This window comes from Carcharhinus amblyrhynchos, chromosome 8 (genome assembly GCF_965287045.1).
Source record: "Carcharhinus amblyrhynchos chromosome 8, sCarAmb.v2.hapA, whole genome shotgun sequence".
In the NCBI taxonomy this organism is placed as follows: Eukaryota; Metazoa; Chordata; class Chondrichthyes; order Carcharhiniformes; family Carcharhinidae; genus Carcharhinus; species Carcharhinus amblyrhynchos.
Genome location: NC_137331.1, coordinates 7,795,791 through 7,822,821, shown reverse-complemented (window position 1 = coordinate 7,822,821; position 27,031 = coordinate 7,795,791). Strand labels below are relative to the sequence as shown.

The following is a 27,031-nucleotide window of genomic DNA, read 5'->3' as shown; positions in this document are numbered from 1 at the left end:
TATTGGTTAGAGTTCTGTGATTCTTTACATGATCATCAATGCCCAGCACTCAGACAGAAAATTCTAATGTGTCCAAATGAACCTTGTTGATGTTTTCTGGATTTTGAGACCCATGCATTTTTAAAGCCTGCTGTTTTTTAGTAAGACCTTATTTCAGTTTAATGGTTTCAGTCTGTGTTTGTTGGAAAATGCGACTTGCTTACAGAGAGGAAAAAACGCAGTCCCACCATGACACTAGGGATCTTTGGATTCTCCAGGGCCACAAACCTGTCCATTGGGTGTCATCGTGACTGAATTAAGACCAAAGTCAGAGGTCTGGATGAGGGATGATGGGAATCTGCTCCATAGACCCCACTGCAACCATCTGGGTCATGGCAGGAAACCATAGGCTGGATTTTGGGCATAGCCACAGCCACCAATCAGAGCAACAATGTGAAAGGTCAGTTATTGGGACTTTTCAGAGAGTGGCCTCAGATCTGGGAAGTGTGAGGAGCTGCATCTTCTTAATGGTACCTTTCATGTGAATTGGTAAACCCAACCATGGAGGGTGGGGTGGGCAAGTAAAATCAATGTCAATTTAATGTCACCCATTCAATCTCATCACCACAAATATCTGCCCCATTATCTTACAAAACAAGTACTTTTATTTCTAATATTGATGATAATATTGAACTGACACTTCACAAGAAATAAATCCATTTAAAATCCATTTTAAATGGATTTGTTGCTAGTTTGTCTTAAAGGTGAATGATCAACTCCATGTTTTCCTTCCAGTGACACTTTCAAGACCATCGAAAATAGAAGCAGGATAGGCCATTCGGCCCTTTGGACCTGCTCTGCCATTCATTTTGATCATGGCTGATCATCAAATTCAATATCCTGATATCTGCTCCCCCACTCCCTCTATATCCCTTGATCCCTATTAGCCCCAAGAGCTACGTCTAATTTCTTCTTGAAATCACATGTTTTGGTCTCAACTACTTTTTGTGGGAGTGTATTCCACATATTCACCCCCTTGAAGAAATTTCACCTCACCTTAGTTCTGAAAGGTTTACCCCTCACCTTAAACTATGACCCCAAGCTTTAGACTCCCCCACCATTGGGAACATTCTTTCTGAATCCACCCTGTTTAATCTTGTTAGAATTTTATAGGTCTTGGAGATCCCCTTACACTCTTCTAAACGCCAATGAATACAACCTAACTGATTTAGTCTCTCCTCATATGATAGATCTGCCATTCCAGGAGTCAGCTTGGTAAACCTTCATTGCACTCTTTCTATAGCAAGAACAACCTTCCTCAAATATGTCCATGGTGCTATAACACAAAGGGAAACGAGAATAGGTAGCCTCTAGTGTGCCTCCAGTTTCTAATTTTAGAGTTGAAAACTACCATTCCATCTTCAGCCTGTCTTTCCTTGCCAAAATCCTTGAACATGTTGTCACGTCCCAAATTCTTTCCCAGAACTCTATTTGAATCCCTTTGATCAAATTTCTGTCTTGCCACAAAATCAAATTGGCACTTATCAAAGTTACAAATGACATTTTATGTGACTAACAAAGGTAAACTTTCCTTTAGCATCCTTTTTGACCCATCTGCAACTTTTTAAACAACTGACCTACTATCCTCCTCCAACTCCTCCCTCCGGTCATCCAACTGGCTGGGACCGGTCGCACATGGTTCCAGTCTTATCTAGCTAATCGTAGCCAGAGGATCACTTACAATGCCCTCTCTTCCAGCCATTGCACCATTACCTTTGATGTCCCTCAAGCATCGGTCCCCTACCAGCTTTCATCTACATCCTGCCCCCTATTCCTCCTCTGTTGCTAAATTATCAGACTGCTTATCTGACATCCATTAGACGGCACAGTATCACAGTGGTTAGCATTGCTGCTTCACAACTCCAGGGACCTAGGTTCGACTTCTGACTTGGGTCACTGTCTGTGTAGAGTTTGCACATTCTCCTCGTGGCTGTGTGGGTTTCCTCCTTGTGCCCCAGTTTCCTCCATCAGTCCAAAGATGTACAGATTAGGTTGATTGGGCATGCTAAAATTGCCCCTTAATGTCCTGAGATGCGTAGGTAAGAGGAATTAGTAGGCAAATGTGTAGGGATATGGTAGTAGGGCCTGGGTGGGATTGTGGTCGGTGCACATGGCCGCTTTCTGCACTGTAGGGTTTCTATGATTCATTACTGGATGAGCAGAAATTTCCTCCAGTTAAATATTGGCAAGACTGAAGCCATTGTGTTCAGTTCCTTGACAGTTCCTGCATTTCCTAACTCCTGACTTCACCCCTCTCCCTATTTACAGTCTGAGATTAAGCCAGTCTGTTTGCAAACTTGGTGTTACCGCTCATGCTGATTGAATTTCCAACCTTGTATGACCTTGGTGCCAATATTAAGACCACCTTGGTCTGTGACATTCTATACTTTAAACATGGGGTCATCCAAACCTTACCTGTCCACGTCTTAACTCTCAGCAAGTTCCCTTTCTCTTTCCTTTATCACCACTGTGCTCGCTGGCCTACTTTGGCTCCCTGTCAAGCAATGTCTTGATTTTAAAGATGTCAAACTTCGTTTCAAATTCTTTCATGGTCATCTTCAATCTCCTCCAGCCCCCAACCTTCTAGGTTATCTGTGTTCCACTAATTCTGCCCCTGAGTGGTGTGATTATAATTGAGAAATGCACGATCAGTGGTTGTGCCTTCAGTGTCTCAGCTCCAAACTCTGGAACACCAACCCTGCACCACTCTGCCTCTCCAACTCACTTTCCTCCTTTCAGACTCTCCAAAGCCTCCCTCTTTGAGCTTTTGGTCATGTAACCTCGTATCTTCTAATTTGGTTCAGTGCCACTGTTTTATAATGCTTCTGTGAATTGCTTTGGACCTTCCATTGTCTTAAATTTACTTTATAAATATAAATTGTTTTACACACTAGTGATGTTGTCTCTCTAAAGCTTTAATTTTGAAGTCTGTGCTGTTAGACTTGGTAACCACAATGTGTCTGTGTTTTGTTTTCCTGATGCAGATCTCCAATCAGTACCCAGTCGTTGATCATGAGTTTGATGCGGTTGTGGTTGGAGCAGGTGGTGCTGGTTTACGAGCAGCTTTTGGTTTATCCGAGGCTGGTTTCAACACTGCCTGTATTTCAAAACTTTTTCCAACTAGATCACACACAGTCGCTGCTCAGGTGAGATGCACGAATGTTTTTGCCTTGCGTCGCAAGCTATGATGTTTCCTGATTCATGTTTGATTGTGAGCAGTGTACTGACTGGACTGTTCCCACAGCCATTGTGAGTGAAGATCATGAGAGCCATACAGAATGAGAATTGTTGGATTGATGCGTGGGCGTGTGACTGGAGTCAGTGCTAGGAGATCCAGTTAGGGCAGGTATTAGGGAATGTGGCTGGGCAACAGTTGGCTCAGCTGGTGTTCAGGCACGCAGCTGTGGCAAAGGCCAATACTAGCCTATGTGACTTACGTCAGTGCTCAGGGATGTGGCTGGGGACTTGATTGTGGCAGGCGTGAAAGATGTGGTTGTGGCTGGCTGCCACCTGGTGCACAGCAAGATCCCACATGCAGCAATAGGATTAAAGACCAGATCTTTTTAAATCCGCATGGCCAGATGGGGCCTAAGTTCCATCAGGAAATGGCATCTTTGTCAACAGAACATTCTTTCAGTTCTACACAGAATTTTGAGATAGAGTTTTTGGGGTCAGACACAAAATTCAATCTTAGGCAAACGTTGCTGCCTCTGAGCCACAAATGGCACTGTATTGAACAACTTCAGATAAAGGTCCATTCAAGGTGTATGAAAACTGCAGTGTTGTGGATATTGCAATCTGTGCATAAGGTTGAACACAGATTGTAAATGGGCAAGAGTTGGGATGTAAAGCTATACATTTTACCGCAGAAGAGTAGAAAGTATATTCTGCACAGGGTAGAATACAGAACTGCATGGATTGCAGAATGAAGGATGCTGTTTGTGGGATGGAATGTGGAGCTGCCAATTATGGGGTGTATGTTGTGCATCTTCTAGATTAGAACTATGTAAAGACTACAGTAATATCTGAGGAAGTGTACCTGTTACACTGCAGAACTATAATCTTCAGCTCTTATAGTAACTGAAATACACGCAATCAATACTGCTTAAACTGTTGAGTTTCTTGAGCATAGAACACCATCAAGGATACATGGAATAGAAGATGATTCTAAATCTATCACATGACATTTGAGTGCTGTATAGATTTAATGCTTAGTGACAAAGTTCATGACTATTTTAACCTTCTGTAAATGAAATATTGAAAAATTTTAAAGATGGAAAGGATTTGGTTGCTAGTTTAGTACCAGCAAGATGTCAGCCTTACTGGTAGCACTCACATTATTGAGTTGAAAGTTTTGTGGGTTAGAATGCCTGCAGTGCAGAAGGAGGCCATTCAGCACCGACCACAATCCCACCCAGCCCCTCTCCCCATAACCCCATGTATTTACCCTGCTAGTCCCGCTACCACTAAAGGGCAATTTAGCATGGCCAGTCAACCTAACCTGCACATCTTTGGACAATGAAGCAGCAGTGCTAACCATTGTGCCAACATGCTGAGTTAAAGATCTTCTAATTGGCTGCTGTGTTTCATACATTGCAGCATTGAGTAAACATCATAAGTACTTTTATGTAAAAACATGAACTTCCTGGCGTTGTGAAGGCTGCTATCGAAATGCAAGTCTTCCTTTGCTCTCTCATGCCCTCTCTTTTCCTTGCACTTGCACCTCCTCTATGGCTCACTTTCTCCCTTTTGTTTTTTCTCTCTTTCTGTCTTCATCTTTTGGATGAAACATTACCCTTTAAAAGTACTCCCTGGCCGTAAATCACTTTGAGACAATTAATCCTTAGTCGTGAAAGATGTTACATAAATACTTTCTTTCTTATCCAATTGTTCTCTTGAATTTGAATGAAAGAGATAGGAGAATGTTTACTTAAAAGGTGTTGAAATATGTTTGACATTTTTTAATGCAGGGGAGACTGATGGATGTGTGTTCCCTTTTAAGATTATTTCTTGAAATAAGTTTACCTGTTTTAACAGAGCTTCTTTGTTTTTTAATAATAACAAATGACAGCCCAACAATCGACTGTAATTATCCAAATATTTTTACTCTGTTGTTAATCATGATTATTCTTATCAAAAATTGATTCTGATGAGTCAGAAGCTCATTGCTAAGGTTAAGATTAAGAACCAACAATGGGACAAAGTCAAAAGAATGTTTCTGCACTGTTCATCTAATTTGTTTTGTGCTTGACTTGAGAGTGTTTGATGATTTGTATGCTGATTCTAATTGCAGGGAAGAGTTTGATTTCTTCCCTGACACCCTCCAATGACAGCTACCCAACAAATGAAAAGAGGGCTCAGGGAAACATTCTGGTTGTGTTTGCAGGGTGGAATAAATGCTGCACTGGGTAATATGGAGGCTGATGACTGGAGGTGGCATTTTTACGATACAGTCAAAGGATCTGATTGGCTGGGAGATCAAGATGCAATCCACTATATGACCGAACAGGCACCAGCTGCTGTCATTGAGGTAAGATGGCACAAGGAGATTTTCAAACAGCAGGTATGCTTTAACGGTGGAGCGGTTGGGGTAACAGCTCAGCATGCTATCCTTGTGACATAACATTATACCCAGTCCAAAATGCTGGAAAGTTTTATTTTCCCTCTGATAGCCGTTAAAGTCCTCAATGAATTAAATTTGAGCCTTCTCAACCAAATTTTGAGGGGTGTCAGTCCACAACATGAATTTAAGCATATTACTACACTAATTGGTTGATTGACTTGAGGGTATAAGGAAGCTATATATGTGCGGTAGCAATTCTTGCAAGTTTCATTAGATTATAGAATGATTTTCTTGTCTATTTTTGCTATTATTTATTCAAAAAAACTTATCAGTGCATTTCCTGTCAGCGTTACCCCCATTAATGGAAACCACACCTTGGCAGCAGAAAACACTGGGGAAAGCAACTGCTATTATCCAGCTTAGAAGATTGGGCTCGTGGAGTCTAAATCTTTTTCTGCGATATTGAACTGTTGACAAATTTCGTGTTTCTTTTTGTCTTCACACTAGCTGGAAAACTATGGAATGCCTTTCAGTAGGACGGAGGCAGGCAAGATTTACCAACGTGCATTTGGCGGACAAAGTTTACAGTTTGGAAAAGGGGGACAGGCTCACCGCTGCTGTTGTGTTGCAGACCGGACTGGACACTCTTTGCTGCATACACTGTACGGCAGGGTAAGAAATGTTCAAGATGTCAGTTAGCATCCGTAGAGCAGAGGGATAGTTAATATTTTTGGGCATTGATTGTTCATCAGAAAAGTGGGATTAAGCTCTGTACCTGTAAATATAAATTTTTACTTTGCCTTCTCAGTAACAACTTGTATTTCTGTATTATCTTCAATTAAATATTATGCTCCAAGGCACTTCACATTCATTTTAACAAACAAAATTTCACACCAAAGCATGTAATGAAATATTAGGGCAGGTCAATCAATTAAGTAAATTTTGAGGTGCATCTTAAAGGAGGAATGAAGCAGAAAGGTTTATTGGGGGAATTCCAGAACCTTGGGGCCTTGGCAGCAGAAGATACAAGTGCTGCTGATGATGTAATTAAAATTGAGACATGTCCACACAGCAGACTGTGGCTAGTGAATGATGAACAGAAATAGGTCCTCTGGCAGAAAGAACCAAATACGAGGCTGGTTTTAAGCTAAAAATCATATTATTTAATGACTCAAATAACAGTGCAATGTCAGAGTTCATGAAAAACTTGTGCAGGAATAAAAGGAGGAATCTTCCCTGAAAAAGATGATCACGTGTGCCCTGAGAACAGGACCAGCCACTGGCGTCATCTTGGGAAGCACGAATTGGAATGCGTCCCTGATATTGTCAGACTAGTTACAACATCACTGGAAATGCAATGCGTATGAACAACTTAAGTGAGTTGAATCAAACCCTGAATCCAGCAATGATTTCACACTAACAATCAGATGAAGTAGCTGTTTTATGGAATGAAAATGTTTAGTGTTGTGCAGAAGACCAAGATGGCTCGGAGATTACCAAAAGGCCCAAAAGATCTCGATGCCAAAATTTACCAATTTCCAACAATCCTTCATCAGATAGCAGCAAAACACAAATACCTATGATGCTAAGTTATGGCGACATGGTTAAATGCCCTTGAATTTCAATATGATTGGTGACCACGTGGTGGAACGGAAAGGTTTGAAAACTGTTTGAGTAAAAACCACAAGGAATGAGATGAGGAGATAAGATTCATGGTGATACTAGTTTGCATGGTCAATTGAATGAAGTTTCCTGCAGGAATCTTTGTGCATGTTCAGGGGTGAGGGCAAAGTGAGGTTATGAATTGATAAATGTGTGGAATGGGCGTCTCGGGCCAACAAAGAATGCAGCTATTCAGATTCCATATAACCGATGATATCAAGAGCCATCTGTGAAGCAATATCACCCAAATTACAATTATTACCAGAGGATCTAATTTCCCTGTTTCAACCTTTATATGTGTGACTCAACAAGCCAATTAAGGATCATGTTTGTGTTGAGTGGAATATGTGGATGGATGGCAGAGGGATATCCTGGTCCTCATCACTCTCATGGATCAAAATTAATGTCCTCCCCCAATCCTCCATGAGATGCATCTTAATGTAATACCCTGATGCACTCTGTACAATCTCATAGGCTGTTGGAAGCAGCACCAGAAAGATTAGTCTCTTGTTTTAGAACATAGAACATTACAGCGCAGAACAGGCCCTTCGGCCCACGATGTTGCGCCGACCAGTTAAAAAACAATGACCCTCTAACCTAAACCAATCCCTTTTCATCCATAAACCTATCCACGGATCTCTTAAACGCCCCCAAACTAGGCGCATTTACAACTGCAGCAGGCAGGGCATTCCAATCCCTCACCACCCTCTGGGTAAAGAACCTACCCCTGACATCCGTCCTATAACTACCCCCCCTTAATTTAAAGCCATGCCCCCTCGTGCTAGCTTTCTCCATCTGAGGAAAAAGGCTATCACTATCCACCCTATCTAAACCTCTAATCATCTTATATGTTTCAATAAGGTCCCCTCTTAGCCGCCTTCTTTCTAGCGAAAACAACCCCAAATCCCTCAGTCTCTCCTCATAGGACCTCCCCTCCATACCAGGCAACATCCTGGTAAACCTCCTCTGCACCCTCTCCAAAGCCTCCACGTCCTTCCTATAATGTGGGGACCAGAACTGCACGCAGTACTCCAAGTGCGGCCGCACCAGAGTTGTGTACAGTTGCAACATGACGCTGCGACTCCTAAATTCAATCCCCCTACCAATAAACGCCAAGACACCGTATGCCTTCTTAACAACCTTATCTACTTGATTCCCAACTTTCAGGGATCTATGTACACATACATCTAGATCCCTCTGTTCATCCACACTATTCAGAGTCCTCCCGTTAGCCCTATACTCGACACATCTGTTGTTCCTACCAAAGTGAATTACCTCACACTTCTCCGCATTAAACTCCATCCGCCACCTCTCGGCCCAGCTCTGCAACCTGTCTAAGTCTCCCTGCAAACTATGACACCCTTCCTCACAATCTACCACACCTCCGACTTTGGTGTCATCAGCAAATTTACTAATCCACCCAACTATACCCTCATCCAGATCATTAATAAAAATTACAAACAGCAGTGGCCCCAAAACAGATCCCTGAGGCACACCACTCGTAACTGAACTCCATGACGAATATTTACCATCAACCACCACCCTCTGTCTCCTATCTGCTAGCCAATTCCTGATCCAATTTCCTAGATTACCCTCAATCCCATACATCTGCATTTTCTGCAGAAGCCTACCATGGTGAACCTTATCAAACGCCTTACTAAAATCCATATATACCACGTCAACTGCCTTACCCCCATCCACCTCTTTGGTCACTTTCTCAAAAAACTCAATAAGGTTAGGACACACAACAACCTTAACCTGTACAATTGGCTATAAGTGAAATCTCTGCTGTAGTTGTTCAGTGGAGATCAGCTGTTTTGCTTAAATTATGTTTAACACCACATAAACACTTAGCAATACAAATTAAAGAGTTAAACATTTGCTTATTGTATGTGAAAATTGATATCCAGTCTTACAGTTCGACTTTATAAGAAAGTGTGTGTCTTTAAAAAAATAAATAAAAAGGAGAAATTTAAGAAGATTAAATACTGAAGCCATTTAAAACCAGTTCACACATCACACTGGAGCCTGCAACCTACGTTAGCCTTGTAAATCTTGAAACCCAATTGCCATGCAGTAATTGGCAGCCAATCACAATTTTAGGATAAAAACAAAATACTGCAGATGCTGGAATCTGAAACGAAAACAAAAAATGCTGGAAAATCTCAGCAGGTCTGACAGCATCTTTGGAGAGAGAACAGAGCTAACATTTTGAATTTGGATGACCCCTCATTGGAGCTTGGTTTATGCCTAATGTAACACCCCGGGTGAAAAGTTATTCTGACTTGAAATGTTAGCTCTGTTCTCTCTCCATAGATGTTGTCAGACCTGTTGAGATTTTCCAGCGTTTTCTGTTTTTGATGCACAATTTTAATTTGTCCAAATTTCTGAGAAAATGCAGGTGTAATGTATTGCCTTTTTGCTATTGGATAATCAGAGTTGTTATAATGTGTTTTTTACAGTCACTGCGGTATGACACCAGCTACTTTGTTGAATACTTTGCCTTGGATCTCCTAATGGAGAACGGAGAGTGTCGCGGTGTCATCGCACTGTGTATGGAAGATGGTTCTATTCACCGGTTTAGAGCCAATAATACTGTGCTTGCTACTGGGTAAGAATGGGTATCTGCATTTGCTTTGCAAGTGTGCAGCAAATACTCCTAAACTGTGGGAATCCAGTCTACAGAGGAAAGGTTGAAGCAAAGCCTTTTGAAATGAATGTCGAAATTCTCACTCCACATTAGAGTACTTCTAATGTTCTAGTCAGCAAGAGCCCGTGATCCACAGAATTGAAACAAAATGGCTTATTTGTTTCCTGCTTGTGGAACTTTGAGATACACATTTGGTTTTTACACTTTCCAATGTGATAGTAGCAATGCTGAACAAGTATTTATTAGCTGTGAAGCATTTGGGACATGCTATGTACATTGCAAGGTGCTACATAAAATTAAGTTATCTTGTGTATTGCCTGCCACTGATTCCCCAAATGAGGGAGCCACTAAACCAATGCTTCAGGAACCAAAAAGCGCAACAGTACCATTGTAATGTCGTGCTGCCTTCACCGATTAAAAATGGTTTAAGTATGATAGACTAAAATTATTCAAGAAAAGCTATTGCAGCTGGGAAGATGCTCATTGTAGAACAATGCAACTTAAAATTGAAAACACACCATTCTAACGTTTATATTTTATACGTAATATAAAATGCATATATACAGTTCTGATACTGAAGTAATCCTACAGTGTTAGTGGTTTCCATAAGGGCATAATTAGAATTATATAGATTTTTTTTCCAAATTTTAGCATGAAACCACAATGAGGAAAATGTTAAAGGAATTTTATTTTCTCTGCTTAGTACTTTATTCCATCTGAACTCATCAATTACCCCACACAGCTATGTCACTGTTGCATGCTGATGAGCACTCGATCCACTGCATTGAATCAGAAGCAACTTAAAGATCTAAGTTTGAATCCAGGTGCTAAATTTTGGTGGTGCATAAATCAAATGTGACAGGGGCATGAACAAACACAAATATTAGATGAAAAAGACCAGCTGATCAACCTAGTCCAGTGACCGGCAACCTAGGCTAATGAGTGGGCTGCACGAGTAGCCCTCCTTCATTTTAGTGGGCCAAAAGATTAAAATCAAACTTGTTCACTAACCATGACCCCATAAATAAGATTTAATACATGCTGAATATTTCATAATGCGTTATAGAAGATGCTTAGTTTTGTTTTAATAGAACTGTCATCAACTTCAAATGATAAAAACAAAAGAAATGGGTGGCACAGTAAGTTAGCACTGCTTCCTCACAGTGCCAAGGACTTGGGTTCATTTCTCAGCTCGGGTCACTGTCTGTGTGGAGTTTGCACATTCTCCCCATGTCTGTGTGGGTTTCCTCAGGGTATTGTGGTTTCTTCCCACGGTTTGAAAGACATGCTAGTTAGGTGCATTGACCCAAACAGGCGCCAGAGTGTGGTGACTAGGGGAATTTCACAGTAACGTCGTTGCAGCATTAATGTAAGCCTTAATTGTGACTCATAAATAAACTTTAACTTTAAAAACAAACTTCTTATATTTCAAACACAGGGAGAGCGCGTGGCTCTCACAGTCAATGTTTGTAATCAGTATGCATTTCACTTCATTTGTCCTTCTTTTATGTGTGTATCACTTCACTCATACCAGTAAGAATAAAACAGCACGAATGGAAATCAGTGGAATATGGCAACCCTGTGCATGGCCACCGGTCAATAAAGTGCCTCTTGGGCCACAATCAGATCCAGACGGACCACACATGATCTCCGGGAAACAGGTTACCCACTGCTGATGTAACCTGCTCTATAGAGTTTTGATGCCTAATGCATCAAATCAAAGTGACAATCTCCTAGGAGAAGTGTAAAACAAGGAGTGTGGAAAACCTCTCCAACTCCTCTAGATGATTCACAAATGTCCAGGAAACTGACCATGACTTGTGTTAATTGTGTTTGATCTGATCCCTGCCTCAGCCGAGATTTGGTCAAGCCTGGGCTGTCGTCACCTCCAACGTCTATGTTATCTAGCTTGGTATGTGGTAAAATGTGTATTTAACCAGCCCTTATTTAGTGGTAATGTACTTCCATCTATTTTAAATTTTGTGAAGTGCTTTTGTGGAAACAGCCTTATTTTTTGGAGAGGGATGGAATTTATAATGTGTACCCCTGAGTTCAAAGAGCACTTGCACAAGCCTGTCCTTCTCAAGGTCCGTAGGTCCGCTCTGTCAACCTGCAACACTAGACCCTGGTATTTGCCCTGAATAAATGTGGGAAATACAATGGGGGTGTTGCTCATCCTGCAGTTTGTATGGGTCACCCAATTACGGGTTGAAGCATTTCAAATCTGCTGCCACTCAGTGAGATCTGGAACATAATTCCATGTTTTTCTGTATCCCTTAAATTAAGTCTCTTTTAAGGGATTTTATCAAATATCTACTGGACATCCTTATAAACAACGTCAGAAGTCATTCCCCTATCCACTAAGAACTGAATTAAAACTGAAATTTAATGGAGTGATAAATTGTCCTTTTAAGAAGTACAGTTTGACCACAAGATGTCATATAAGATTGTGGATAAGATATATAGGCAAATGCATTCATGTGAAGTTAAGCTGTTGGGTAAATATTTGTTGTGTTTGGCAGTGGATATGGAAGAACTTACTTCAGTTGCACTTCAGCGCATACAAGTACTGGAGATGGGACTGCCATGGTTTCTCGAGCTGGATTACCCAATCAGGACTTGGAGTTTGTCCAGTTTCATCCCACAGGTACATGGATTACTTCCACACATACACAGTGTATTCGTTTGATTTTATTTCTATTTCTTTTTAATGACGATCTTAAGTGATTTTGTGGCAGCAACTAAAAAGGATATGACTAGAATGGCTTTGCAAGCTCAGTGATGCCAGGGGACTTCATTTACAGATTGGGTGCTTAAACAAAGTTTTTCTGTGAGAGGAATGGTTTTGCCACTTGAAATTAAACCAACAACTAACCCATAAGTCAAGGTTACGTTGGGGTCACAGATGATTTGGGCTTGTGAATCTGAGAAAGCAATGACGAATGTCAAATGGAGATGCTATTGGGAGAATCCTGGGGATCGGCATTGAAGTTCTACACATGGCCCTAACCCTAATATATTCTTGACATGAATATAAAAAAGGAAAAACCTCTAGGGAGACAAGGAAACAGCAAGCCGTAACAAGGGTTGGATGCGAGCTGAACGAAAGGTGGCAGAGCAAAAGGAAAAGGGGACATCTCTCTTTATCTGATCCCAAAAACCTAATACTTTCTTGGGTCCGAGCCTCATCAAAGTCTTCAAAATGGAGTCACAATCGGAAAAAAAGTTTGGAAAGCACTGCTGTAAGTAGTTGATGATCCATTTGGTGTTGCTGCTGTTGAATGCATGTTCAACTGTGTACTGGATATTGGTTGAGCTCCACAATGACAGTACTAGAGTGCTGATTGACATCATGATGTCCTTGCTCTGCATATGTCTAGTAGACATTCAAAGCTCACTTGCTCTAATGGCTTCACCAAAATGATGTGTAGCCTGAATAGTTCCACAAAGTGTGCCTACGTGTTGTAGAGCTCTGGGAGCATTCACAATGCCCAGAAATCAGCACAGAAAATCCCAGTTTCTCACCAGTAGGTTTTCAGGAGCATGTTATACAAGCCATGCTATCCTAAGCAAATGCAATTATTGACAAAGGTTATCTGTTTTAGATTTTGATTGATGGGCAAATATTAGCCAAGACACTGGCCTCCTTTTCATTGAACCATGCTGAGGGATTTCATTGCGTCCACCAGCGAGGGCAGATGGCTTCATACTCAAGAATGCACTAGCGTTAGGTTCATATGGAGTACTGCACTGGCGTGTCAGCCCCATGTCTTTGAGTGGGGCTTGAATACACAATCTTTGAACTTAGATGTGGGGTACTGCTACTGAGTCGAGGCTGACTCTTTAAAAAACTTAAAGCATTGAGTTTATAGTACAAGGTGAGTTTACAATGCTTTAAAATAATATGTGACAACTGCTCTTGTCATAACAAAAACCCAGCAGGTCTGACAGCATCTGTGAAGGGAAATATAAAGTGACTATTTTGAATCCATATGACTTCTTCAGAGCTGATACATCTGTGTTGGATAATTGTAGGATGATCAATCACATTGGATTGTTTGTTTGACTTATACCCTGAATCCTGCTTTTAGATTGGGAAATGCCTGAAAGTTATGTTTGTTGTATGCCCTAGGAATTTATGGTGCTGGTTGCCTCATCACTGAAGGATGTCGTGGTGAAGGTGGAATCCTCATCAACAATGAGGGAGAGAGGTTTATGGAGCGCTATGCTCCTGTTGCAAAGGATCTTGCCTCAAGAGATGTGGTTTCACGATCTATGACAATCGAAATTCGTGAAGGACGGTGAGATTTACCTATAGGTTTGTGCCTTTGTCCCTCACCCCACCTTCCGTCTGCCCCACCCTACCCCATGTGGGACCTTGTCAAAGGCCTTGCTAAAACCGATACAAACTACACCAGCTGCACTACTCTCATCTACACTGATCACTACCTTGAAAAATTCAGTCAAATTCATTAAGCATGGCTTCCATCTGATGAGGCCATGCTCATTATTCCTGATCAAACCTTGCCTCTCAAAGTGGTGATTAATTTTCTCGTTCAGAATTTTTTCCAATAGTTTCCATAGCACAGATGTGGGACACACTGGTCTGCAATTCCCTGGTTTATTTCTACTACCCTGCTTGAAAAGTGGAACCGCATTAGCTGTCCTCCAGTCCTTTGGCACCTACCCTGTGGCCAGAGAGGAATTAAAAATTTGGATTAAAGCTGCTGAAAATTCCTGCCTTGCTTTCCACAGCAGCCTGCGAGACAACTCATCTGGACCTGGGGATTTATCTACTCATAGCCTGCCAAAACCTCCAAGACCACCTCAATCTTTGTCAAACTGTTCAAGGACTTCACAGTCCTCTCCCTGAATTCTGTCCCTATGTTCTCTTCCCCTCGAGCGAAGACAGGGTATTTGTTTAACCCTACCAATATCCTCCGGTTCCTGTACAAATTTTTCCTTTGGTCCCTAATGGGCCCTGCTCTTTCCCTGGTTATCCTCTTCCCCTTAATATATTTCTAGAATATCTTGAGATTCTCTATAATTCTACCGAGCAGTGGATTTTCATGTTCCCCCTTTGCTCTCCTAATTGCTTCTGCAAGTTCCCTCCTGCATTTCTCTTTTCCACTAAACCCTCTACTATTTGCTCCCTTTGTAACTGGCAAAAGCCCTCTCTTTTCTTTCTTATTCAGCCCTGAATATTCCTAGACATCCTGGTTCTCTGGACTTGTTATCCCTACGTTTCACCCCAAAGGGAACATGTTGAGCCTGTACTCTCCCATTTCCGTTTCAAACACTCCCACTGGTCCCAGTTTACTTTGGCCAGATGCTGCCTTATCTTAATAGAATCTCCCTTCCCCAATCCAAAACCGTTTTTTACAGACCATCTTATGGCTTTTTCGTAACAAACTTAAATTGTAGCACACAGTTCTGACGAAGGGTCATCCACACTTGAAATGTTGGCTGTATTCTCTTTCCACAGATGCTGTCAGACCTGCTGAGATTTTCCAGTAATTTCTGTTTCCATGTTAAATTGTACTATGTTGTGATTGCTGTCACGAAAATGCTCCCTCACTGCCACCTTAAACATCTGTCTGGCTTTGTTCCCCATAATTAGATCCAACCTTTGTTGGCCTTCAATATATTGACATAAAAAGTTCCCCTGAATACATTTCAAAAAATCCGTACCCCCTCTAAACCCTTTATACTATGACTATCCCAATTAATGTTCTTTCAGAAAAATAATATTGAGGAAATGTACAAGATTACCTTGAGATATACCATACATGGAGTATAGCATGTTTGAAAGAAAGGAATGAATGGGTTTGGGCCTATGATTCCCAAAGCGCTCTGCCCCTGCAGTTTTCCTGTCTGGGTCTGTTGTAATCTAATTAGTTGAGATTCTTTAATCAACAGCTCCATTATCATTGTATCAAGTTTGTATGTGAAGTTATTTTTGAGAAATGTTTTGAATTATTTGCAGCCTGAATGTCCTGTAATGTATTGGAGCACAAATGTCATCTTAATTCAGATAATAGAAGCATCATGAAATTGAGTATATCACAAAAGATCTATGACTTCTGCCAATTATCAATTGTAGGATACATCAGGCACAATTTACTTGAAGCACGTAGACCGTCTAAGAGGAAGGAAGGCACTGGTTATTCTTTCTTGGATCATTTATTTACACTGGGTATCCTCCCTGCACAAGCCCCAGTGCCAGATTTCTCTAGGCAGCCTTCTGCTTGGGTATCAAGCAACAACATCAGCTTACATTTATATAGCGCATTTATTGTAATAAAACATCTCAAGGTACTTGACGGGCAGTATGAAGCAAAATAAGGCAGTGAAAAAAATAATGGCAGGAATCTGAGGACACAGACTCCCTTCTACCTTATGCCAATGTACAGTATTTGTAGATCCAATCATTTTTAATATGGAAGGCTTAAAAAATTACCAGGGGAGGGTAGTGGAAATGAGAGCTCATCAATCTGGAGATTGAGCATTCCCCAGACACAATGAAGAGAACCTGTTCTTGGGTATTTTCCAAAACTGCTTTCTCAAACAACCATGGCTAGAGCTGAAACAAATCTGTAACAACTTGAAACTCATATCTTTCACCCTCTGCCATATTTATTTTGCATAGTCGAGGACAAACTAAAGACAATGTCTGTAATCAGTCTGTTTCCAGCTCTTCTAATTTGTCCTAAAAAAGAGATGATATGGAGATGCCGGTGTTGGACAGGGCTGGGCACAGTAAGAAGTCTCACAACATCAGTTTAAAATCATTTTCTGCACCAGTCTGCCATGAGGGACCTTGTCAGAGGCCTTACTGAAGTCTATGCAGACAACATTCACTGCCTTACCCTCATCAATCATTTTCGTCACTTCCTCGAAAAACTCGATCAAGTTCTTGAGACACGACCTCCCCTTCACAAAACCGTGTTGCCTCTCACTAATATGTAAACTTATTTCCAAGTTGGAAAAAATCCTGTCTCGAAGAATCCTCTCCAATAATTTCCCTACCACTGATGTAAGGCTCATGGCCTGTAATTATCTGGATTATTCATGCTACCCTTCTGAAACAAAGGAACAACATTGGCTATTCTCCGATCCTCTGGGAGCTCCCCTGTAGCCAGTGAGGATACACAGATTTCTCTCAAGGCCCCAGCAATTTCCTCTGTTGCTTCTCTCGGTAATCTGGGCTATATCCCATCAGTGAGAGGAGAAGATAGAACAGAAACCCAGAGAGACATTAAGGAGATTAAAAAGTCTAAAACCTTGGTCAATATAAAAACAAACAAAAAGGTACAACCGAAAAACTCTGGTGCACTGAGCCAACCTCCAGGAGGCCATCCAATTTGAATACACCAGACAAAACAATAAAAGAAAAATCTGAAAAATGTGCAACATTACCTCCATAGTGTTGCAGTTGCTAAACAACAGGAAATAAATACAAACTAATGGATGAAAAACACACAAGTCAAGTGAAGAGACACACCAATGGCAGTCAGTGGCAAAGCACTGAGCAGCAAGCTGCTGCTTTTGTGTACAATTTTGGTGTCCTTATCTGAGGAAGGATGTCTTTACTATAGAGGGAGTACAGCAGAGGTTTACCAGGCTGATTCCTGGGATGGCAGGTCTGTCATATGAGGGGAGACTAAGTCAGGATTATATTCACTGGGGTTAAGAAAAGTGAGAGGGCATCTTATAAACTTATAAAATTCTAACAGAATTAGACAGGGCAGATTCAGAAAGAGTGCCCCCAGTAATGGGGGGAGACCAGAACTAGGGGTCATAGTTTGTGGATAAGATTTTAGAACTGAGGTGAGGAGAAATTTCTTCACTCGGAGGGTGGTGAATGTGTGGAATTCACTATCACAGAATGTAGTTGAGGCCAAAACATTGTCTGATTTCAAGAAGAAATTAGATACAGCTTTTGGGGTTGAAGGGATATGGGAGGAAAGGGGGAATCAGGATATTGAATTTGATGATCAATCATGATCAAAATGAATGGCAGAGCAGGCTCAAAGGGCCGATTAACCTACTCCTGCTTCTAGTTTCAATGTTTTTCCACACTTACACCTCTTCCTTCACCTACACGCTGGGCAACTTTATAATGACCACATTTCAGTTTTCCAGTCATGTGTTTGTCACAACGTCTGAAAGCAATGAGTAAAAATGAGTAGTATTTGCACTTTGAACAAGTTTGGATAGTTTATTGAATTGCCTGAAATGGCCAGCACACTCAATACTTAATAAGGATCAGTTTTATAATAGCTTCCTGTGACAATAGATAATGGTTATTAATTATGCTGTATGGGTATTTGATTGTTAGAAGCATGGATGGCATATGTATAGGGATTGTACTTTCTCTAGATTTCTGTGACTTTGACATTTGCCTTTATTGTCTTAACAGAGGCTGTGGCCCTAACAAAGATCATGTGTACTTACAACTGCACCACCTACCCCCTGAGCAGCTGGCAACGCGATTGCCTGGTATTTCAGAAACAGCCATGATTTTTGCTGGTGTGGATGTCACCAAAGAGCCTATTCCTGTTCTTCCTACAGTGCATTACAACATGGGAGGTGTCCCCACCAACTTTAAAGGACAGGTAATCGCAGACTTTTAGGTTTAATTTCAGCAAATTCTATAGGCATCAGCCTTGGATTATTGGGGACACTTTTGCCTCTGAATCCGAAGATTGTGGGTTCAAGCCTCCCTCTCGAAACCCGAGCACTCAATCGAGACTAGGCTTGTGCAACCCTTTGCAAGGGGGCCACATTTCCATGTTTTCCCCTCAATGACCTAATTTGAGCAATATACATGAATTTCCAAAAAACGTTGAATATCTGTGTGTCATTCCCAGTCTTGTTAACTTGCTCACGGTACGAGTGGTGAGAATGTGTGGGGTTTAGTCTCACTGGCATGCACTTGCACACAGCACACACTTTCTCTCCAGCACATGCACACCCTCTTTCCCAACAGACTCCATCACTCTTTCTCTCTCTGACACACACACACAAAAAAAAATCTCTCCCTCCCCTGACGCACACCCAGGCTCTCTTTCTCACGCTCACAAACATTCCCTCACATTCACACTTTCCTTCTCTCTCACACACTCACCTCTGCATCTCCATCATCCAGGTCCCACAACCTCTTCTTTGGGTCTGCCATACTTTCACCCCTCTCATGAGTCATGCCCCATCCCCAGGCCACCACACCTATATTTCCCAGGGCTCTGGCTCTGCCACACATTTGCCTCTTTGGGCTCCAGCCCTGCCACACCCTCAGTCCCCCTTTCCCCAGTTCTGCCACATCTTCCCTTCCCTGAACCTAAGCCCCACCTTATCATTTTTTTTCCCAGCCACCAGCCCTGCTGCACTTTCACTGTGCCAGTCTGCCAGTCTCTGGCCCTGCTCCTGCCCCTTTGTTCCCCCAGCCACCAGCCCTGCTGCACTTTTGCTCCTCTGGGTCAGACAGCCATCAGCACATTCGCAGCCAGCGGCATTCACTACCTGTTCAATCAGAGACTGTTTGTCTCCCTCATTTGCTGCTGGTGGGCTCGCTAGTCACCAGTGTTATGAGTTGGAATATGAAAATGTAGCACACAAGGTTTAAACATGAATTTTGCCTCTTGCAGGTGATAAACCATACAAACGGTAAGGATGTTGTGGTACCTGGCCTCTATGCCTGTGGTGAATCTGCCAGTGCTTCAGTTCACGGAGCTAATCGACTTGGAGCAAATTCTCTCCTTGACTTGGTGGTGTTTGGTCGTGCCTGTGCTCTAACCATAGCAGAAACTTGCAAGCCTGGTAAGTCTTGTCTTTTATTTCAAATCCAAACAAGCAATGCCAGAGCAACTCATGGCAGTTCATCTCACTCCAGTTTCACAAATCTTTTGAAATGTATATTTTTAAAGACCAACATTTAACCAGCAACTCTCTGAATGGAAATCTATACTCAGAGGTCTAGCATTTTTCGTGACCGAACCGCAGGGAAGTAATTGAGTCTCATGTCTTTCATGTTATCTTTGACCTTAAAAGAGGCCAATCTTACTGACGCTTTTTAGAAAAAGAATTAAAAATTACACTTAAACCTGTGTACAATAGCCAGCACTAAATAATGCGTGCAAAACTATTATCACAAAATGCTATGACTCTGAGGGTTCAGAAGGAGTCTTGGAGAAAATGTGGTGCGAGTAATTCTTTTGCATAATAACCCGCAGTACAAATCAGGAAAAATTGTGTGAGAAGCTTCTGTAGATTGAAATGTGAAGAAAAACAACTTTGCAGGGACTGTTCTGATAAGGGAGCTGGCAAGTTGGATTAGATGCATTGGCCATGCTGGTTCTTCCTCTGTGTACCCCTGCAGATGCCAGACTGTGGCGACTAGGGGATTTTCAAAGTAACTTCATTGCAGTGTTAATGTAAGCCTACTTGTGGCACTAATAAATAAACTTTTAAACTTTAAATTCTAACTATGGATCTTCTTTGCACCTTTCATTCCTGCCTTTCCCCATGTGCGCGTGGGTTTTCTTCCGGGTGCTCTGGTTTACTTCCAAAGATGTGCTGGTTAGGTTGACTGGCTAAATTGCCCCTTAGTGTCAGGGGGATTAGCAGGATAAGTACGTAGGCTGCGGGGATAGTGCATGGGTGGAATTGTTGTCAGTGCAGACTTGATAGATCGAATAGTGGCCCCCTGTGCTGTAGTGATTCTGTGATTCTATGATTTATAATTAATTAATTTGAAATGAATTGATTATTAGAGGGGCATGTGTGGTAGCCAGTATGCTTACAATCAGAACCTCAAGCGATAAATGACCAGTTGAGGGCATTGTGGCACCTTCCTAGTTTTGAAATGATATTGTGAGTTGAAAGACAGCATCACTGTCTTTCAACTCTAATATCTCTCTCTAATATCTATTTCACTCTAATATCTCTCTAGGTGACACTTTGTAATCCATAACGGGCCTTGAACCCCAGAACATCCTGACTTTTGCAGATAATGTGATACCAACTGATCTAAGTGTACTTTGCAATGATTGCTTTGTTCTTGTAAGCTCAAGCTTTTACACCTGGCTAGATTTTGGGGATTTTGCAGCAGAAAGTATATTATTTCCCTTGTGGGGGAATTATTTTCAGATCTCTTCCTAGCGTACTTGAATTAATTCAGTACTTTAAAAACCAGTTCTTGGAATCTGACATACTCTTATTTACTCTTCTGAATCCAGGAGAACCTGTCGCACCAATTAATTCAAATGCTGGCGAGGAGTCGGTAGCCAACCTTGACAGACTGCGATTTGCTGATGGAGGCACCCGCACATCAGAGCTGCGAAAGAACATGCAGAGGGTGAGGGAAGGGAAGCCCCTTTCAGAATTTCCCACTTTATATGTTTCCTGATGATGTTTTTGGACTGCACAGGGTTAATTGTTACTGCTGAAAGTGCAAGCGTTTTCTATTTCTAAGCAAACCCTGCTCAACATGATGAGTATCAGTGCAACACCATTACGGGGTGCAACAATGCCAGGGCCTTATGGCATCAGTAGATGTGCATATCTACATGTGGAGCTTTTTGATTTATTAGTAGTTATTCAGTGATGTTACATATGCAGTTATTTTGTGATGTTGAGATTACTCTTGCGTCATTTGCTGGATAAGTTTTAGATGTAATTGTAATATGGTATTTCTCATGCAGAACAAGCACTGACATCTGCTCAAAAGAATTTATCACTCAGTTATTTGGCTAAAACTCAGGATTTCAGTGAAGGAATACAAAGTGTCTGAAGCTGAATTGCTGTTGCTGCATGTAACTATGAAACCAAAGTATTTGACATTGATTTCACATTTCTTGTTAGTATAATTTACAGATAGACAACTAGATATATTCTAAAGTGATCCCGAAATCATATGAGTCGGCAAGTCAGCCCCTTGAACCTGTTATGCCTTTCAATTAGATTGTGGATGACCTGCACCTGCACTCCATCAATCTTGGGTTCATACCACTTGACATTCTCACCTCAAAATCTACCTAGTGTCTTAAACTCCAATTGTTCCAGCATTCCCAATCTTTTGGGGAAGTGTGTTCCAGGTTTCTATGACCTTTGTGTGAAAAAGTATTCCCTCATTTTACTCCTGAACAGTCTGGCTCTTAATATTATATTTATGTCCCCTCTTTCCTGATCTCCTTCCCAATCCACAGTCCCTTAACCCTGCTACCATAGAAAATAGTTTTTCAATATATTAACCCTTTTGAATCCCTTAATCATTTTAAACACACCAGATCAACTCTTAATATGAGGAACAGGAGCCAGGTTTATGCAACCTGCTCTCAGAATTGAACCCTCTTAAGCACCAGTATTATTCTGATGTAAAACGTAAGTGAAAGCTGACAGATCACATTTCCAAGCAGATACAACAGATTTGTGTTAGACATGATGAAGGTACAAATATAAAAAGTTTATTGGTCCTTATTGACTTCCATGTACGTCAGCCGACATCCGAACATGAAGATAAAAATCAGACAGATTTCTGGCTGTTCGAGTCAGAGAATTTTATCCTACAGAAGGAGGCCCTTTGGCCCATCATGTCTATGCCAGCCATCAAGCACCTATGTGTTCTAATCCCATTTTCCAGCACTTCGTCCGTAGCCTTGTATACTATGGCGTTTCAAATGCTCATCTAAATGCTTCTTAAATATTATGATGTGGAGATGCAGGTGTTGGACAGCAAAAGATCTCACAACACCAGGTTAAATCCTACAGGTTTATTTGGAATCACGAACTTTCTTGCTCCTGAAGGACAGGCACTTCAAAAGTCGTGATTCCAAAAAAGCCTGTTGGACTTTAATCTGGTGTTGTGAGACTTCTTATTGTTCTCAAATGTGAGGGTTCCTACCTCTACTGCCCTTTCAGGTATCAAGTTCCAAATTCCCACCACCGTCTGGGTGAAGATGTATTTCCTCAAATCCCCTCTAAATTTCCTGACAATTACCTTATCCCTGGTTATTGCTCCCTCTACTAAGGGGAAAAATCAGGTACCCCTCAGCCTTCTCTGCTGTAAGGAAAACATCCTTTTAGAGCAGGATATCCAGCCTCTCTCCATATCTGAACCACTGCAGCCTAAGGAACATGCTAGTGAATCTGCTTTGCACCCTTTCTAGTGCAATCTCATCCTTCCTATAATGTGTTGACCAGAACTGCACACAGTGCTCTAGCTGTAACCTAATGAGCATTTTATACTGCTTCATCATAACTTCCCTGCTTTTGTATTCTTTGCCTCAGATAATAAAGGCAAATATCCCAAATGCCCTTTTAACCGTCCTATCTACATATCCTGCTGTCTTTGGATATGCACCCCAAGGTCCCTCTGTTCTTCTGTACTTCCTAGAGTCTTACCATTCCATTGTGTATTCACTTGCCATGCTAGTCCTCTCAATGTGCATCACCTCACTTTGCAGGGTTAAATCCCAATTGCCACCGTTCTGCCCATCTGACCAGCCCATCTCTGTCATCTGGTAATCGAAGACTTTCCTCCTCGATGTGTACCTCACCACCAAATTTTGTGTCATCTGAGAATTTATTGATCATACCGCCACTGTCCAGATCATTAAATGTACTCTACAAACAGCAAGGGACCCAGCACTGATCCCTGTGATACACCACTGAACACAGGCTTCTAGTCAAAAAACAACTTCCGACCATCACCTTCTGCCACCTAAGCCAATTTTGAATCCAATTTGCCAACTTGCCCTGGATCCTATGGGCTCCTAATCCGTGATCAGCCTCCCATGTGGGATCTTGTCAAAAGCCTTAGTGAAAAGCACGTAGACTACATCTAATACCTAGTCGCCTCCTTGGAAAATTCAACAAAATTTGTAAGGCATTGTCTCCCCTTGGCAAAACCATGCTGACTATCCTTGATTGATCCTTGTCTCTCCAAGTGGAGATTATTTATGTCCCTCAGAATCCTTCCCAATAATTTCCCTATCACTGATGTTAGACTCACTGGCCTGTGATTATCTGTGTTTTTTTTCCAACTTCCCTTCTTGAATAATGGCACCATGTTAGCTGTCCTCCAATCCTCTTGCACCTCACCTGTGGCCAGAGGGGGTTTGAAAATTAAATTCAGAACTCCTGCAGTTTCCTCTCTCGTCTCACGCAGCAGTCGAGGATGAATCTCATCTGGGCCTGGGTATATATCCGTTTTTAAGTCCACTAAAACCGCTAACAGTTCCGCCCTATCAATGCTAATCTGTTCAATTGTATCACAGACCCCTTTCTGCTCTCTATACTCATTGTCCTCCATAGAGAATACAGATGCAAAATACTTAATGTCTCACCTACATCTTTTGGCTCCACACATAAGTTGCCACTTGCCCTGATGTGGATTTTCCTACAAATATCAGCTCCCAGTTCACTTTGATCAGATCCGGCCTTCCCCCAATTTATTTCCAGCCCAACTTTGTCATATCCGTAACAACTTAAATCTTACTGAGTTATGGTCATTATCACCAAAATAATCCCCCACTGACACTTCTCCCACCTGCCTGGCGTCATTCCCTAAAATTGGGTCAAATACTGCCCCCTCGTAGGGCTTTCCAAGTGCTGGCTCTAAAGGTTCTCCTGGATGCACTTTTGAGAATTCTGCCCCTCGATGCCTTTCACACTCTGGCTATCCGTATTGAGCTGTTAGTCCTGCCCCTCTCTCAACCATGTCTCTGTGATAGTAATAATATCATACACCCATGTGTTAACACCCTCAGCTCATCTGCCTTGCCCATAACACTCTTTGCACTAAAATAAATGCTTTCCAGCCTTGCCACATTCCCTTGTGTCTTAACATATCTACCTTTGCTCTTCCATCCAGACTAACTCATTTTTATTCTATATTTCACTGTGCACTACCTACTACTATACCTCAACTCTGTAACCTCCCTCGCCACCCCCCCCCCCCCACCCCGCCCCAAAAGAAAGTAATTTAAGCCCTTCTGCAATAGTGCGAGCAAAACTCCCCACTAGAACATTGGTTCCATTCCTGTTCAGATGTAACCCGTCCAACTTGTATAGATTCCATCTTCCCCAGAAACAGACACAGTGGTCCAGGAAACGAAAGCCGTCCCTCCTACATCATCCCTGCAGCCATGCATTCAGCTATTTTATCCTCCTATTCCTATACTCAGTAGCATGTGACACCAGGAGTAACTCAGAATACAACTGTGGTCCTGCTTTTCAATGTCACCTACCTCCCTAAATTCTTGCTGTGGGATCTCAACCCCCTTTCTTCCTATGTCATCAGTACCAGTGTGAACTATGCCTTCTGACTGTTCACCTTCCCATTCAGGATGTCTTGCAGCTGTTCAGTGACATCCTTGATGCTGGTATCAGGGAAGCAACACACCATCCTGGAGTCACATCTGTGGTCGCAGAAATGCCTGTCTGCACTCCTCACTATCGAGTCTCTACCACTATTGTTCTTCCACTCCTCCTCCTCCTCCTCCCTTCTCACTCTCACTCTCTCTCTCTCTCTCTCTCTCTCTTCCCCCCCACCCCATACAGTGGAGCTACCCACAGCGCTGTGAATTTGTCAGTGTGTTGCGCTGCCCAGGGGAACTGTCACCCTTACCATTTTTCATCACAGACAAGCAGTTCTAGAGTGAAATACACTCTGGGTCTTTCCTGACTACATACCTCCCCCTGTTCTTCTGACTAATAGTGACCTATTCCCTCTCTGACTGCACTTCTTTGAGCAGCGGGGCGACTACATTTAAAAACATGCTATCCATGAATCTCTCAGCCTTGCAGATGCACCTCTGTGCCTCCAGCCGACAGATTCTGAAACCTGGTTCTTAAGCTGGTGAAACTGGTGGCATTTCCTACCGATGTAGCCACCCTGACTCCGAGGAGCATCCAGTAATTCCCACATGCTGCTGGCTATGCAAAACAGAGCTGAGCTCCCAGTTAAAAGACTCGAAACTACAATTATTCCAAGCAGAAAAAAAATGTATTTTAAGTTTTTTTAAAGTTAGAACCCTTACTTTTCCTAAACGTAGCTTTGAATTGGAAAAAAACAACTAACCTACTACTTACCAATCAGTGCTCTCCCTTGCAGCCTCTGCTCCACTAGATGCTGCTGACTGTCTGTCCCAGTGTCTGCCTCTCATACTCTCTCTCTAGGTGCTGCTGACTATCCCAGTGCCCTCCCCTCTCAATCTCCTCTAGGTGCTGCTGACTATCCCAGTGCCCTCCCCTCTCAATCTCCTCTAGGTGCTGCTGTTCTAGGTGGTTGCTCTGCAGTTGCTTGTTTTAAACTTGAGTGGAAAATTCCAAATCTACCCAATTAGTATCTATGAAGAGAGAAATTAATATTTCACATTTTATAAGGTGCCAGCTTTTTGCTGGCCAGTTCTGCTCTATATGGTTTTATTGTGAAATTTCACTCCGTTCTTTGCATATGGCTCACAGCTTAGCCATACACTGAAACTGATTCAATCCACTTTGCTGATTACCAAAGTAAAGATTTCCTAATAAATGTATTGTATATTTCACTGCTTGCATTCAGCCTCCATTGGTTTGGCATCATAAGCAGAGTGTTAGACACCCTGCCTCAAGCCGGTTCATGCCATATTCAGCTGTGAAGGCAATAGTAAAAGGATATCTGTACCATTTTAATGTAAATTGACCTGGTGTAAATGAGAAGTATTTTTGTTTAAATTGATATCCTTTACACAAAATCTTAGTGCTCATTCACAAGCAGGGACTTTGTGTGACTAATTCACGTTGCTCATTCAATGGCTGTACTTGAGACTGTAGATTAATGTTCCTTTAATTCCTATTTTCAACAGTGCATGCAGAATCACGCGGCTGTATTCCGGACAGGCTCTGTATTAAAAGAAGGTTGTGAGATGTTGAGTGAGTTGTATAGCTGTCTGGATGACATCAAGACGTTTGACAGAGGTAGATGTTAATTCATTTAATTGTCACATGGGTCATTATCATTTGAATGTTATATTGCATATATATGTCTGCATAACTGTAACGCAGGGTTAATTCTCAGAGGATCTTTGCTACAGGTGGATTTGGGCTCGAGATAGCCCTCCTGTTCCTCAACTGTC

General features: G+C 42.0%; 1 protein-coding gene across 1 annotated transcript in view; it reads left to right on the top strand.

The window, feature by feature from the left end:
• Nucleotides 1-27,031, top strand: part of sdha (succinate dehydrogenase complex, subunit A, flavoprotein (Fp)) — a 51,347-nt gene that overhangs the window by 3,885 nt on the left and 20,431 nt on the right. Inside the window, exons 3-12 of the mRNA XM_080193600.1 lie at nucleotides 3,024-3,185; nucleotides 5,426-5,569; nucleotides 6,110-6,274; nucleotides 9,727-9,875; nucleotides 12,437-12,561; nucleotides 14,047-14,215; nucleotides 18,337-18,532; nucleotides 19,562-19,733; nucleotides 21,152-21,270; nucleotides 26,762-26,873. Of these exons, the coding sequence (XP_080049726.1) occupies nucleotides 3,024-3,185; nucleotides 5,426-5,569; nucleotides 6,110-6,274; nucleotides 9,727-9,875; nucleotides 12,437-12,561; nucleotides 14,047-14,215; nucleotides 18,337-18,532; nucleotides 19,562-19,733; nucleotides 21,152-21,270; nucleotides 26,762-26,873 (1,513 nt within the window). The remainder of the gene's footprint in view (nucleotides 1-3,023; nucleotides 3,186-5,425; nucleotides 5,570-6,109; nucleotides 6,275-9,726; nucleotides 9,876-12,436; nucleotides 12,562-14,046; nucleotides 14,216-18,336; nucleotides 18,533-19,561; nucleotides 19,734-21,151; nucleotides 21,271-26,761; nucleotides 26,874-27,031) is intronic.